Source organism: Macadamia integrifolia, unplaced genomic scaffold, assembly GCF_013358625.1.
Source record: "Macadamia integrifolia cultivar HAES 741 unplaced genomic scaffold, SCU_Mint_v3 scaffold1967, whole genome shotgun sequence".
NCBI classification, from domain to species: domain Eukaryota; kingdom Viridiplantae; phylum Streptophyta; class Magnoliopsida; order Proteales; family Proteaceae; genus Macadamia; species Macadamia integrifolia.
The window spans coordinates 80,427-95,733 of record NW_024868441.1 but is presented as its reverse complement, the minus strand read 5'-3'; the positions used below and the strand labels follow the sequence as shown (position 1 = coordinate 95,733).

General features: G+C 39.7%; 1 protein-coding gene across 1 annotated transcript; it reads left to right on the top strand.

Moving 5' to 3' along the window:
- On the top strand, positions 1-2,071 carry LOC122065300 ((RS)-norcoclaurine 6-O-methyltransferase-like). The gene is made up of 2 exons (XM_042629089.1): positions 1-745; positions 1,569-2,071. Exons 1-2 carry the CDS (start codon positions 17-19, stop codon positions 1,860-1,862), a joined length of 1,023 nt encoding a protein of 340 aa, XP_042485023.1. The 5' UTR covers positions 1-16; the 3' UTR covers positions 1,863-2,071.
- The last annotated feature ends 13,236 nt before the right edge of the window (positions 2,072-15,307 follow it).

Below are 15,307 nucleotides of genomic sequence, written 5' to 3'. Positions count from 1 at the left end.
GCAAACAGAAGAGCTGATGGCAGCACATATGCTAATCTCAAAATATGGCCATGGCTATATTGAGTCCATGGCCCTCAAGTGCGTGGTGGAGCTTGGAATAGCAGACATCCTTCATAAGCACACTAAGCCCATGACACTCCAGGAGCTTGCCACTGCTCTCTCTTTGCCAACAGTGGACATGAACCGCTTCCAAAGGCTAATGAGGTATGTGGTTCACCACATGGGTCTCTTCACCTTAGATAACAAGGATAGCACCTACGGGTTGACTCACTACTCTAATTGTCTAGTCCGAGATAGCAAGTCTTTCATGGTTCCCATGATTCTCCATGGAATAAACGATTGGTTGATCGGACCATGGTATTCTCTGAGCACCAGCATACAAGGAGGCCCGACGGCGTTCGAGATGTACCATGGCATCACCGGTTGGGACTATTTGGCGACTCATGCTGATGCGAATCGGATGTTTAATGAGGGGCAGGGAGCCATCACAAGGGAGATATTTGGTGAGATGGTGCGGCAATGTGGGGCTTGGTTATTTAAAGGAATTGGATCCGTAGTGGATGTAGGAGGAGGGAATGGTGCAGCTGCAAGGGAGATAGTGAAGGAGTTCCCTAACATCAAGTGTACTGTGTTGGATCTTTCCCATGTAATCAGAGGTAGTAGCTTGGACAAGTCCAGTGAAGTGGAGTGGGTTGAAGGGGACATGTTCCTATCAGTACCTCACGCTGATGCTGTCCCTCTCAAGGTAAAGTTTTAGTTACTTCATAGATAATGTCGCTACTGTTTTGGTCTCCCAACTAACTAGGCTGGATCTTCTCTCCACATGGTAAGCTTCCCATATGGGATCCTACCGTCCTTGTAGTATCAGATTCATTAAATCCTTTAACTCGTAGTTCAAATACCTCTAGGCGGTGAAATCCCATATAAGAAAGGTAACGCCTCACCTCACATGGGCAGGAGATCTGGAACTATATCTTTTAATCTTGGAGTTCCCCATGTGTCTAAATACGCAATCCTGTCAGATAGCATTCTTTTTCCAAATAATTAATTTGTGAAGTTTTAGTTACTTCATAAATAATGTTGGATCCTCTCTACACATGTGATCCCACCATTCATTTGGTGTTTGACCAAGAGTCAATAATTCATGAAATGTCATGACTTGTAGTTTAGATACTTCTTGAATGGTGAGATCCCATGTAGAGAGGATAACTCTTCTCCCCTTTGGGGAAGCAATACAACTATATTTCTTAATCTTAAAGTTTTTATTTTTTTTATTCGAGTTCAAGGGCCTATTGGCCGTTACATAGTAGACCCACATAGGGGCCGAGTACAGATGCATAGAGGAGTCAATAGGACCAGAGACCACACTTCCTGGAAAGCAAGGAATTTGGTACAAACCACTTGAGAGGAGTTGATCCAGTGACCAACCCTCGACCAAGTGCTCCATTGAACATTGCAAACTGTTAGGCCAAGGCCCAAGTATGCTTAATCCTGGAGTTGATATAATGCAAGATTGTGAAATAATTAATTATATGTTTTCTCTCTCTCCCTCCCTCCCTATGTATCAGTATATCCTTCATGATTGGGGTGATGATGAGTGCATGAAAATCCTTCAGCGATGCAAAGAGGCAATTTCATCGGAGGGAGGTGGAAAGGTAATTATAGTTGAAATGGTGATAGAAATCAATCCAGAGATTGACATGTCTATGATGTTAAGCAGAGACATGTTTATGATGGTGAATTTTGGAGGAAAAGAGAGAACAAGTGAGGAATGGGAGAGGCTCATTCGTAATGCAGGGTACAGGAAATGCAAAATAACTCCATTTCTAGCTATGGCTTCAATCATCGAGGCTTATACTTAGTAGTTAATTTTATCTACTAGAACATATAAGATTCATGAAATGTTAGGTGATGTCCTACCAAAAAAATGTTAGATGATGAAATATGTTCTTTTTTTGTCTTCATGTATACATCTCTCCATGTACTAAATGAAGCTCCATTTCCTTTTTCTAAGTCGATGTCAAGGCTTCTTTACGGATACTACTCATGGAATGTGGATCAGGTTTTTGTGCGGTCTAATCCATACACATGCATGGAATTCATCAGTCAGCTTTTCCTGTGTAGATTCTGTGTATGAATCAATCCCATACAAGAATGATTTTGAACGAGAACTTGATCCGTTCTCCTACTCATGAGTTACTGATTGGCTGTATGGATATCCTACCACTGTAATTTGGTTTATAACGCATGGGATAGCCTATTTGATGTTTGTATTACCTTGTGAGTCTTTTAAGTCCTGTATATTTTAGAGAGAGAGAGAGGTTAATGAGTCACAGTAATCTCTTGGTGTGTGGCACATTGTAAAAGCACAAGTGAGTGTCATTAAATATTTTTTTTTTTTTTCACTAAATTGGCCTGAGAGATTATGAGAAGCTCACCCTTAGGTGACCTGGACCACCTGTGTGGTTTTATTCTTGTATTCTAGGTCAGTCTTTCACTACTTGATGTTGTATGTTGGTTGCTCTCACAATAAGTATCAACTCTGGAGACGATCTATTCAAGTAACTCCCTATTGTAATTTCTTTCGCGTAGGGTAGGAGATCAGGAACCACCTATTTTTTTTATTATCCCTATCTTCCCATATCTATGGAGTCATCTTGAGGTTATGCTCGCCATCTAGGAGACCTAGGAGGAGTTAAGCAGCGATATTTGATCTGGATCCTTCCAGTGCCCCTGGCCGGATGGCGAGCATAACCTTAAGATGACTATTACTGTTTGTATAGGACTGAAGCTTCAATACAGGTGACATTCAAAATATTGTCCTTTATTTTTGCTAATACATGCAATAAAGTTCCCACACCCATGTCACCTGTATTGAAGTTTCAGTCCAATACAACCAGAAGAAAAACATAGTTCAAATTTCGAGGAGAAAATCAAGGACAAGAGAGCAATGCTTTTTTTTATTTTTTATTTTATTTTTAACAATATTTCAATAATTTTAAATAAATGTTTTGGTTTCAATAGGAGCTGAAATGATATCCTGTCGAAATCTCAAACCTTAAATGTAGCAATTTCGCCATTAAATTTTGGGAGGGAGATCACTGCTCTACCATAGTAGAGAAGTTTCTACTCTTCATATATTTCCTATGGTGTCATGTGATCAAATGCAATTGAAATTATGTGGACATGGCCCTAGCCCCTACGTTTCATACTCACTTGTAAAGTTTTAATCCAAATGGGGTCAATCAAATTACAAAATAATGAAAGCTAGCAAATATAAGATGTATGGATATTCAAGGGAAGATATAAGATTGAACTGAGTCTAAATTTTGGCAAGTATCTTATGCGAAATGTTTTCTTGATATTCAATAATCATAATGCAATATCACTCATCTATATTGAAAAAACAGATGAGGCTTACTCTAGATAAAGTATATATATAACTTTTGGCTGAAATTTCAAGCATTAATTTAACTTTGAGACTTAGACTTAATTCTTTATTAAATAATTTATATAATTTTTTTTAATATCCATTAATTTTACAAACCAATTTATTAATTTCTTCAAGTTGTACTTTTTTTTTTTGGCTAATAAACATCAGCAAAGTATGTTATGGAAACTTAAAAATGATGTATAGGATTAGATTCCAGGCATAATTGGAATTAAAAAATTATAAAAGTACCCCTTGTCTCCACGTTCGGCATTGTCATCAGCAGAGAGAAGAGGAAACTCAATACATTGGATAGTTTACACCTTTGACATTGCCATCAACGAACAAACCAATCCAATAAACTAAAAACAATGCATATGCGACCAATAATAATTTGTATCTCGGTCTAAGTCAAGTGTCCCAAATAAGGTCAAATGAAACATAGTTTGGAGAGCAAGATCAAGAAGAAGACACAAGTGAGACTACTCCCCTTTTAGCCAAAATATCTACCACCGAGTTCACTTCCCTGAAACAATGGGTAATCCTCCATGTTATCGTATCCGAAAAAAGAAAATAGTGATTCAAATATTACTGAAATTCCAATGGGATGGAAGTACTAAAGATCGATGTCACCACTGGATTAGTCACATTCCACCCATAGCCGAGATATTTGAAGTTCCTTTGCAAATTTCAAACCAATAAAAAAATTCTGCAAATTCAGCTTTGTAGTTAGTCAAAATTCCTAGAGAATAGGAAAAATATACCACAATATCACCAACCTCGTTACATATCACTCCACCAGCTCCTGAAACTCTAGGGTTCCTAAAGGAGCATCCATCAATATTGAGCTTTGCCAATCCATGTATAGGTTTTATTCACCTCAACTCAACAATCGAAGAAGATCCCCGCAGCACATTTACATTAATATTTAATCTCTTAGTCAAGAGAAATTCCCCCATTGTTCTTGTTTTGATAGGCATATTCAAAGCCACCTCCCTAGTATTATTTAGCACATATCGAAGGATTAAGGCAGACGGTTACCCATTTCCCTCAAATATTCCATTATTCCATTCATATTATATATGAAAAGGAACCAACACAGTGGACACCCTAGGCCATGCAACACTAAAGAACTTTAGAAAGATGATCCATATATCCTTTGCCACTACACAATCATTAAATATATGATCTATACTTTCCTAATTGCATCGACAGGGACTACATCTTGAGGCAAAGGGAACTCTTTTTTTTTCACCAACTCATCTGTAAGGAGCCTTCTATGCATTAGACGCCATCCAAATAGAGAATGTCATGGTTAGAGACGTTTAGATCATTTTAAGGAATACCACTGCGGCTTAGCGCCCTTAACTTGGATAGCATTCCAAGCAGACTTCATCGAAAAGAGACCATATATATTAGCCTTCCGCACTCACCTATCAGACATAGCCTGACTAGGAAGATCAGATTTTATTAAAAAGGCAAATGAAAAAAACAATATAGTACAAAAGCAAGGAGTGAGCCTCCATCTTCGACATTGCCATTAGCAGAGGTCACAACCGCTATCTTAAAAAATCTGAAGCGAGAACGAACAACTTCATCAATTATCAGTTCATCTTTATCTTAATAATCTATGGTTCATTTGCTTCCACATTATTCATTAAAATCCCAGAATATCATATATAGCTTTCTTGAATCTTCCATGCTAAAACAAAGAGCGGATGTTGTTAACGATTTTTTATTTTTTATTTTTTTTGGGCTTCTCTTTATTGCTCATGATATACCTTAACATTATTGATTTTCTACTAAAACATATTTTTTTCACTAAAAGATCATATGCATTAAAATTAAGAAGAAAGAAAAGAATATACAGTCGAGACTAGACTAAACATTGGTCTGCTATCCTTAGTTATCTAAGTGACATTGATTGGAAAATATCTCATTGCTATCGGGATGCTAACTCGATGGCAGATTTCGTGGCAAAATTAGCGGCTAAAGAGGAGCCATCCAACCCCATGTTAGTATAGCCTTTTGCTGTCCTAGTGTATCTCAAAGTGATGATGCTCTCTGTAGAACTAGATTCCAAATATACTGGTTGGGGCATCTTTTTGTAGCATCATAGCCCCCTTCTCTTGCTGATGACCATGCCGATGGTGGGGGTTGGGTCTAATGCTGATGTATTGGTTGTCTTGATTATCCAGCTTCAAAGAATTAATGAGTTGGTATAGTTAAAGCCACCAGAAGATTTGGTAACGGTGAACATTGATGGAAGCGCAATTGGAAACCTGGGTCATTCTAGTTGCGGAGGAATTTTTAGAGTAACATTAGGTGCATAGGTAACAGCTATGAATAGTCATCGACTAGGAACGAGCGATGTTGTGAGAATATGAATGAGAGAACATGCAGCGGCTAGGGTTGTCCCTAGGGAAGGTTTGACGGAGCATGATGAAGGTGATCCACGAGTAAGGGAGGGTGATGGTTTTTTGGATCGGTGGGTGGGAGATCCTTTCCTCATAGGAGAGTCTCATCTTATTCCCGGTGTTCGTGATCCTTCACTGTTGGTCCCTGGTGTTGAAGTAGGTCTGGATATTGAGAACCAGGCATTAGGTTCTATACCTAGAGTAGAAGAGGCCCCCACAGTAGCAAAGGTTCCGTGCTCTTATGCGGCGGCGGTGGGTAGGCAGATGTAGGGGTGTCAATCTTGAGCCTGCACTGGTAGGCCCAACCGAGCCCAACTCGCTTAAGGCCCGACTTGAATCGGCCCGTTTAATAAACGTGTTTGGCTTCAGCCCAGCCCGTTTATTAAATGGGCATTCACAATGCAGGCCACTAGCCCGTCGGGCGCCCGACGAACCCGACTCACTTAAGAAGCCCGTTAGAACCGACTCATTTAGCCCGACCGGCCCGACTCCCTTAAAAAATGCCTAAATATCTATTTTACCATTAATACTACAAAATATGAGTAAATAATATATAAGACTAAATATCCACATTCTAAATGGGACATTCCATTGTTAAAAAGAGCAATTCTTGCAACTTATATTACATTTTGAAGACATGATTCCCTTGGATATATATATATATATATATAATTCTCTTGGATCTTGCTAAATGGGACATTCAATTGTTATCAATTGTTCAATTGTTAAAGACATGATTCCCTTGGTTCCGGAATTGTGAATGTTATTCTCTAATAGTTTCAAAGCCAATATAGTTTAATCTCTTTAAAAAAGGATTTTAGGGTAGGTACATTTAGAGTCCGTTTAGAATTAAATATGTCCATAGCCCGTTTAAGGCCCGTATAAGGCCCGTTTAAGGTAGCCCGATTAAAGCCCAACACCGATCGGCCCGATTACAAACCGTATCATGCCCCTCAAATCTAGGCCTGTTAAGTAAATAGGTGTTCACGGTGTATGGATTTCACACTGCCAGGCCCGGTTAGGCCCGGCTGTGACCGGTCCAGCCCAACTGATTGACACCCCTAGGCGGACAGCTCTACCATCGGTGGATAATTTACCATCACCGGTTACGGTGGGTGGTTTGACGCGTATAAAAATACCTCAGGCGGCGTATGTGGAGCAGTTACAAAGGCACAGGTTTACGTTGCTTGGTCGAGTAAATTTTAGGGTGATTACGATGGATGCACTGCGTGCTTTTGTTCACGGTTTTTGGGTTCCGAAGGAGGATGTCAAGCTGAAATCGTTGGGTAAAGGGTTTGTTATGTTCCGTTTCATTCTGAAGCGGACATGACGCTTGTTTGGAAAGGAGGCCCAGTAAGGGTGAAAGGGCAATTACTGCGTTTTCAACGTTGGAGACCGGAGTATAAGGTGGATGATGAAAATATAACGCATTGTTTGGCATGGATACGGTTTCCCAATCTCCCTAAAGAGTATTGGCACGAGGATATATTGCTTTCAATGGCCAAGGCGGTGGGACGCCCTATCGCGCTTGATCGACGCACAAGGGATTCTCAGTTTGGTCATTTTGCTTGTGTTTGTGTGGATATCGATGACGCTCTGCCCCCGAGTAGAGGAGATATACGTAGAAAGGGAGCAATTGGATTCGACAGAATCCTTTGTTTTTAAGTAAGTGATGAAGTATGAAAATCCTCCAACAAGATTTGGAGTTTGTCGTCGTTATGGCCACCGTGCGGATGTATGTCGGGCGAAAAGTGGGGACCAGACGAAGGCGCTGGCAGTTCCTGGAGCTACTTATGAAGTTGAGGGGCGGCGGGTGGCTGCTCCTCGCCGGAGAATGGAATGGAGGCCACATCAGATTCCTGCTGCGGATTTGGCCCGAGTAAGTGGGGAAAGAGACATACTGGTTGAGGATTCTTTGGAACGAGATCAGGAAAGAGAGGTGACAGATTTAGAAGATGTTACAAAGGGGAATTCTCTTTGTCAGGTGCAAATATTGATCCTGAGTTTGAAAACTTGGCTATTTTGGTGGCAGAGTCAGTTATGGACTCTCCACGTAATGGAGTTGATGGGCTTTTGGCAAGTGTTAATAACCAACGTTCAATCTCGTGAATTAAAAATGGGACCTCAGGTGGGTATGAATTTGAATACGGAACCGGTGCGGGTCATTAGTAGCTCTTGTCAATCTGATGACTTGGCAGAAGAAGGTGTTCTTGAACTGGTGCTTCCAGTTGATTCTGTGGCGGTAGAGGCTGTTGGACACTTGGTTCCCTCCCCTATGTCAGTGACGAGCCGTGACAATGGCCGTATGGCTATTGTCCATTACGATCTTTCAGCAAACGTGGAGCATACGGAATGAAATAATTTACCTTTTACGATGGTGAGGCATAAGAACTTTGAGGAGAGGCAGGGTCGTGGGGCATCCCTGAGTTGAGTCGGCAAGGAGCTTGCAGGAAGCATAATAATGATCAGGAGATGGCTTGGGTTGATAATATTATCAATCAACGTCAGGATTTTGGTGTTACTACTCGTCGCACAACTAGGGGCTTGTTAGATATCGTTTCAAGAAATGTATTTCTGCCGTTTCTGTGTCAAAAAACAATAGAAACGAAACAAAAAGCTTTTGACAAACTCGTTCCGTTTCTCTAGTTTTCATAAATAGAAATCACAATTTATAGTGATTTATGTTCCTAGAAATGGACATGGTGAAACAAGTATGACTTGTTTCGCCGTTTCCAGAAACAAGTGAAGGAAGGGATTTTGAATTGTGCCCGATAAAAAAGCTACTCCCGTGAACTCATGCCTTTCTTCTCAACCTCAAACGACTCCACGGCTCTGCAACTCGAGCTGCACAATACCTCCGGTCAACCATCTGCAAATCTCACGACCGCAAATTTCTGAAACCCAAAAACAAAATCTGATTAAACAGATCCACTTCTGAAACCCAAAACTTGCTAGCCTCTAGTGTGAGAGAGAAGCCATCACTGTAGAGCTTTCGAGTGAGATGAACCATAGAGCCAAGAGGGGCATGCGTTCTCTGCAACACCTTGCTCGCTGTCAAGGTTGAGGTCAGGGGCAGGGATCAAGAAGGAGATTCCGCAGATAGGCCATCAAAGAAGAATGAATGCAAGAAGAAAGCCCCTTTCCTTTACTTGGATTTGCAGGTTCGCAGCAGGGTAGCGCTATTGGAGTTGGAAGACGATGGAGAGGGGCTTCAGAACGAATCCAGGCCGAAAGGGGGAGAGGGTTTGGGATGAGCTTCAGTAGGATCCCACAATCCGAAACGAGGGTTGGGTAGGTCGGGACAATGAAGATGAGCTTCAGCAGCTTTAGGTTGGAGTCGCCGCTTGAGAGGGTACCCATGAGGAGTGCCTTTTATCTGTGAGAAGGACTTCGGCATTCGCCTAGTGAGGTTGTACTGCGCCATGACTACAACCAAAAAAAACCCTAGCTGAATCTCCCCTGTAAGAGGGAGAGAGAGAGAGAGAGAGAGAGAGAGAGAGAGAGAGAGAGAGAGAGAGAGAGAGAGAGAGGTGCCAATAATTGCAGCTCGAGTTGAATCTTCCAGGTCCGGCCAGCTTTTCTTACTGTAGCTCGAGTTCTTGCAAGCCCTGCTTCAAGCCTCTCTAGTCTGCTGTATTCTTTTAACATTTTTGTGATCAGGGGGAGGGTGAGGAGAAGAAGAAGAAATGTTTTTAGAAACAACTTTTATCAAACACCAAAAAAACTGTTTCTGTTCTCAGAAACGCGAATTTATGTTTCTGCAGTTTCTTGACACAGAAACGGCAGAAACGTTATCAAACGGGCCCTAGATCACAAAACCAGTAAGTGATTAATGAAGTGCCTATTTTGGAATATTCGTGGAATTTCCAACAGACGAGCGTGAGCTGCTTTATTCAATGTTGTCCGTGAGTATGATCCGTTGTTCTTGTGTTTAGCAGAGCTGAAGGTGGATCTAGATAAGTGCCTAAATATTTTTTGTTTCTTTGGGATATAATATGGATTTTATTTATAATTTGCGAGGGGATGCTGTGCCAAATTTATGGTTTTTTTTGGAAGGCTAGTATTAACTGCCTTGTAGTTGTTTTTAATTCAGATCAACATATTTCTATGTATGTTGAGGTTTCAGGGGTTCGTTGTTTTTTGTCCGTAGTTAATGCTAACTGTTTCAGGGCAAGACGGTGGGCATTATGGTGTGATCTTTGTTCCATCTTAAGATCTATGCATCCTTGGATGGTCTTAGGAGATTTTAATTCTTACTTGTTCTCTCATGAAAAGAGGGGTCTAGGCAGATATAATGTGGGTTCCTCAGAAGAATTTGCTTCTTTTTTGGATTCAGCATCATTGGTGTTACTCTCTTCTTATGGGTGTAAACTTACTTGGACGAATAACAGGAGGGTTGGCAATGTACGTGCCGTTTTAGACAAGGGCATATGTAGTGATACTTGGCTACAAAAGTTCACTGGTTGCTCCCAAAATGTGTTGACTCGAGGGTATTAGGACCATTCTGCAGTTATGGTGGATTGTAGAGAGGTGCCTAGGCCTCTGAACTTTCCTTTCCATATGAACCGATTTTGGGTTGATCATGTGGATTTTAAGGATGTGGTTCGGACGAATTGGGCAGTCCACATGACGGATACGCTATTGTTTGTGGTGGCTCATAAACTCAAGAGGTTAAAAGGAATGTTGCGTCCCTGGGCAAGAGAGACTTTTCCACATGTGGATCTTGAGGTGAATTGATCTCGTGCGTACATGGAGGAGATTCAGAGGTGTATTGAAACGGATGGGTTAAGTGACGAGCTTTTTGATAAGGAGCTAGATGCTAGACGTGATTTTTCTAAAGCAATGGAGTGACAAGAGAAATTGTGGGCTGAGAAATCGAGAAATAGATGGCTGAAGAATGGGGACCAGTGTTCCAGGTTTTTCCACTTGTCTACTAAGATTAGAAGGGGAAAAAATACCATTAGGGAACTTCATACTGATGAGGGGTATGTTCTCACTGATGAGATAGATATTGGGTAGTAGCTTGCAACTCATTTTGAATTATTTCAAAAGGGTGGCATTTCTGTTCGGAATGAGAATTTGTTGGCTGTTATTCCTGAGTTGGTTTCAGCTAAAGATAATGCAATGTTGATGGCAATATCTTCTTCAGAAGAGATCAAGGCAGTAGTTTATGATTTACACCCTTCAAGTGCTCCAGGTCCAGATGGTTTCCCAGCCACGTTCTTTAGAGTTTGTTGGGATATTGTTGATGATGATGTTTGCTCTGCAATACAAAATTTTTTCCAAGAAGGTGTTGTTATGAGGGGAATAAATAGCAATTTTTTGACATTGATCCCAAAGGTGGAGAATGCTAGGAAAGTAGGTCAATTTAGGCCTATCTGTCTTGGTAATTTTTTCTTCAAACTTATTCCTAAAATTATGGCGACTAGGCTTTCATGTCTGTTGCCAATGCTCACCTCGGAGGAAATAGGAGCTTTTCAGAAGGGTAAAATAAAATTTTCAAACATTGGGGTCGCTTCAGAATTAACTAATATGATGAGTTCTAAAAGTTTTGGAGGTAATATGGGTCTTAAGCTTGATGTTCAGAAAGCTTATGATTCTCTGGAATGGCAATTTTTATTTGATGTGTTGAAGAAATTCGGCTTTCATGATAAATAGGTTGGCTGGATTCGTTAGATTCTCTACTCTACAAGGTTATCTGTTCTAGTAAATGGTGGCCCGGTGGGATTTTTTTTTGGTGTTGAATGGGGTTTGCGTCAAGGGGATCCCCTTTCCCCAATACTCTTTATTTTAGTGGAAGAGGTTCTTAGTCGAGGGCTTTAAGAGCTAAGATGAAAGAATTTAATAAAAGGCATTACAGGTCCACGTAAGATCTTCACTCCCTCCCATCTTTTGTATGCTGATAATTTATTTATTTTTATGAACGCAGATCTGAGAGGGGTTAAGAATCTTAAGAGATTCTTAGATACATATCAAGCTTACTCGGGGCAAGCCTTCAATCTTGACAAAAGCCAAATGTTTTTGGGTTCAATTGCAGGTGTAAAGAAAATAAGAATCAAGGAGGTGTTACGGATTCCTGAGTGTAGCTTCCCCACTCGCTACTTGGGAGTTTAAATTTTTAAAGGAAGGGTGAAAAAAGAGGCGGTTCTGCCTTTAATCGACAAGTTCAAGGCTAGACTATCTGGTTGGAAGGGTCGATTACTGTCATTGGCAGAAAGAGTAGAACTGGTTAAATTAGTGATGACCAATATCCCATTACACAATTTTTCAATCTACCTTTGGCTATTGTCTGCTATTGTACTGATGGAAAGATGGATTAGGAATTTCATTTGGTGTGGTGAAGCAACTTCTTCCAAGGCAATTACAGTTAAATGGAGTAGTACTTGTAAACCCAAGCAAGAAGGTGGGTTGGGCATTCATCGTCTCAAGGAGGTTAATTAGGCTCTACTTGCAAAATTAGGTTGGTTTGTCAAGATAGACCAATCGATGTTTGCAAGTTTGTCGCGAGCACGGTTTGTTGTGGCTGATGGCTCCCTAAAAGGTTCAACCAAATCCTCTTCTATTCTCCCTGGGTTGAAAAAAATATGGAATTTCATAAGAGATTCAGAAAGATGGATTGTTGGAGATGGTACATCCATTAATTTCTGGTACGATCGGTGGTTAGGAAAGGACAAAGTTGTTGATTTGCTAGCAAATGATGTTCAGCTCCCTCGTACACTTGTTGCTTCTATATCAGATTTTATTGAAGGAGGGAGGTGGTGTATGCCTCCAGTTCTCTCTCCTCAAATGCAAGCTATTTCTGCTCAGATTGTGGCTACCAAGCTTCCGTCTGGGAACGTTCAAGATAAACAAGTATGGTCTCTTTTTGAGTCTGGTATTTTTTCAGTTTATTCAGCCTTGGAGGTTTTGAGGGATAAGAATAATACTCTTGGTTGGCCTTGTCTAGTCTGGATGAAGGGTCTGCTTCCTAGATTTTTCATTTTTGGATGGAGGTTTGCTCATGCTCGTTTGCCTACGGATGATATGGTAAAAAAACATTGTGTGCCGATGGTTTCGAGATGTGAGCTATGTAAAAAGGAGAGTGAATCCTATACTCATATTTTCTTGGAGTGCTTTTAGCTCTAAGGTGTGGACAGATCTGATGTGTTTTTTTGAAGTTCGCTAGTGTGGTTTTCCATCCATCGAGGAGTTATTCTCATGGTGGAAACAGAAAGGAAAAATTGTTAAGTTGCACAAGCTTTGGATGGCTATGATTATTCTTATTCTGTATCATATATGGTCTGAAAAGAACAAATGGAAATATGAATGTTTGGAGAGAAATCATTCTTTTGTGGTCAAGGCGATGTTGAGAGATTTGATTGATTTTTCCAAGTTAGTTCCAATCAATGTCAAATCGGTATCGGAGCTTGTATTTTTCAGACGGTTAAAGGTACTGGTATCTCCATCAACAACAAGAAAGATTGTTGAAGTAACTTGGCAATGCCCTCCCTTGGGATATTGGAAGCTCAATATTGATGGGTGCTCGCTAGGAAATCCTGGTTGCTCTGGGGCTGGAGGGATTTTGCGTGATGACAAGGGGGTCCCCTCTAGGTTGTTCGCAAATTATGAAGGGATTTCTTCAAGCTTCGATGCTGAATTCACAACTTTTTTTGCTGGTATCAATCATGCAAGATCCATGAATATCCGAAAGCTTTGGATTGAATGCGATTCGATGGCTATCGTAATGTGCTTCAAGAACAAAAAAATTCCATGGGTGTTTCAGCAGGAGTGGTGGTATATTAAGAGCTACCTAGATTCTTGTTTATGGTATATATCCCACTGCTTTCGTGAGATCAATTGTATGGCGGACAAACTCGGAAAACATGCTACCTCAACTAGATTTTCTTCTACTTGGGATGTGATTCCATCTTTTCTTGTATCTAACATTTATTGGGATGCTCAATTGAGACCCAGAATTAGGTTCTCATAACCATTTGATTGTATTTCCTTTGGTTGAGTTGCTTTTTCTGCTGATGACCATGTCGAAGGTGGAAAAATAGCTCAATAGTTTTTTTTCTCATTCTCTGATCTCAATTATTTATTAATAAAATTCTTTATTGATTCTTAGCAAAAAAAAAAAAAAATAGTCATCGACTCCTGATAAAGGGTAGAAGAATCGAATCTATTAAATAACATATAATGCATTATAGACATATAATCATTACGCTTTGACCGGGCTATTCAATGGTAATTTGTTTCTCATTGTATGTAATATAACAGAAAAAAAAAAAAAAATCTCATTGTATGCGGGGATCCCTGGCCCTCTCTCCAAGTATCGATCATCTTCTAGATCGTATAATTAATTAAGCTTCATGTAATGTGTTGTTGGGAGATGACATCTGCTGGTTCAATTTTTCTGCTTCATAAATGTCTCTTCATGTACCACATGGAGGCCCATGTGGTACATGATAAGGTTTCGTTATGTGTGTCATTGATTGTCTGTATGGATAATCAGGTCACTGGACATTTAATGTGTATCTGATGGCTGAGATATTTAAATACACACTTTAATATATTGGTATACACTGGACACCAAACATGATTAGAGGAGATCCTTGTTCTATGGATATTCTACTTGTGAAGATTGTCCATAGCCGCTGAATCGGTATAATGAATATTGGATGATTAATTTTTTGAAACATTTGCTTAGATACTCTCAACTGTTTAATGTTCATCATATCTCATTGTTTGCTATAGAAAATATATACTCATATTTTATTCAATTTTTAATTTATACTCTCAACTTTTAATTTTTTGAAACATTTGCCTAGCTATATCGAAGTTTCAGTCCAATATAAATATGTAACAGTCTCTAAATTCCGAGGAGAAAATGAAGGACAAGTGCATTAATGAGGTTCATGTCATATATAAATTTTTTTTGGAATTTTTACTGTTAACTGCTAAAAATTTCATAATTTCCCCTCATTTTAATTCATTTTCCTAATTTTATTATATTCCAACCACTTTAAAGAAATATGAAAGAGGTGATGACGAAAAGTATGCACAATTTATGACTTGTGTCAGAATCGGATTGGATCGGTATGTGTTACGATCAGTTTTGCTTTTATTTTTTTAAAATTATATATATATATATATATATGTATATATTTTTACTGTTTTATCTTTGAAACGATATGGAAAATTCGATCAGGTATTAATATCAATATGATACAACCGATACGATGCCAATACTGCAAACCATGTGTATGATCTGCTATAAAGGTAAGATCAACTAGGGAGTTGGCTTCGCTTTATTTATTTATGTATTTATCTTTTCGAAAAGATAAGATTTGCAATAAAGGTAAACAAATACAAATTATTTGGCTTCAAGATTGGAAATCTTGGAATTTCAGCCTACGAATTTGAGGTTATTTATATGGGGGTGCCATCTGCATCATTGGTAGGTGAGTTCAAAGAGTCC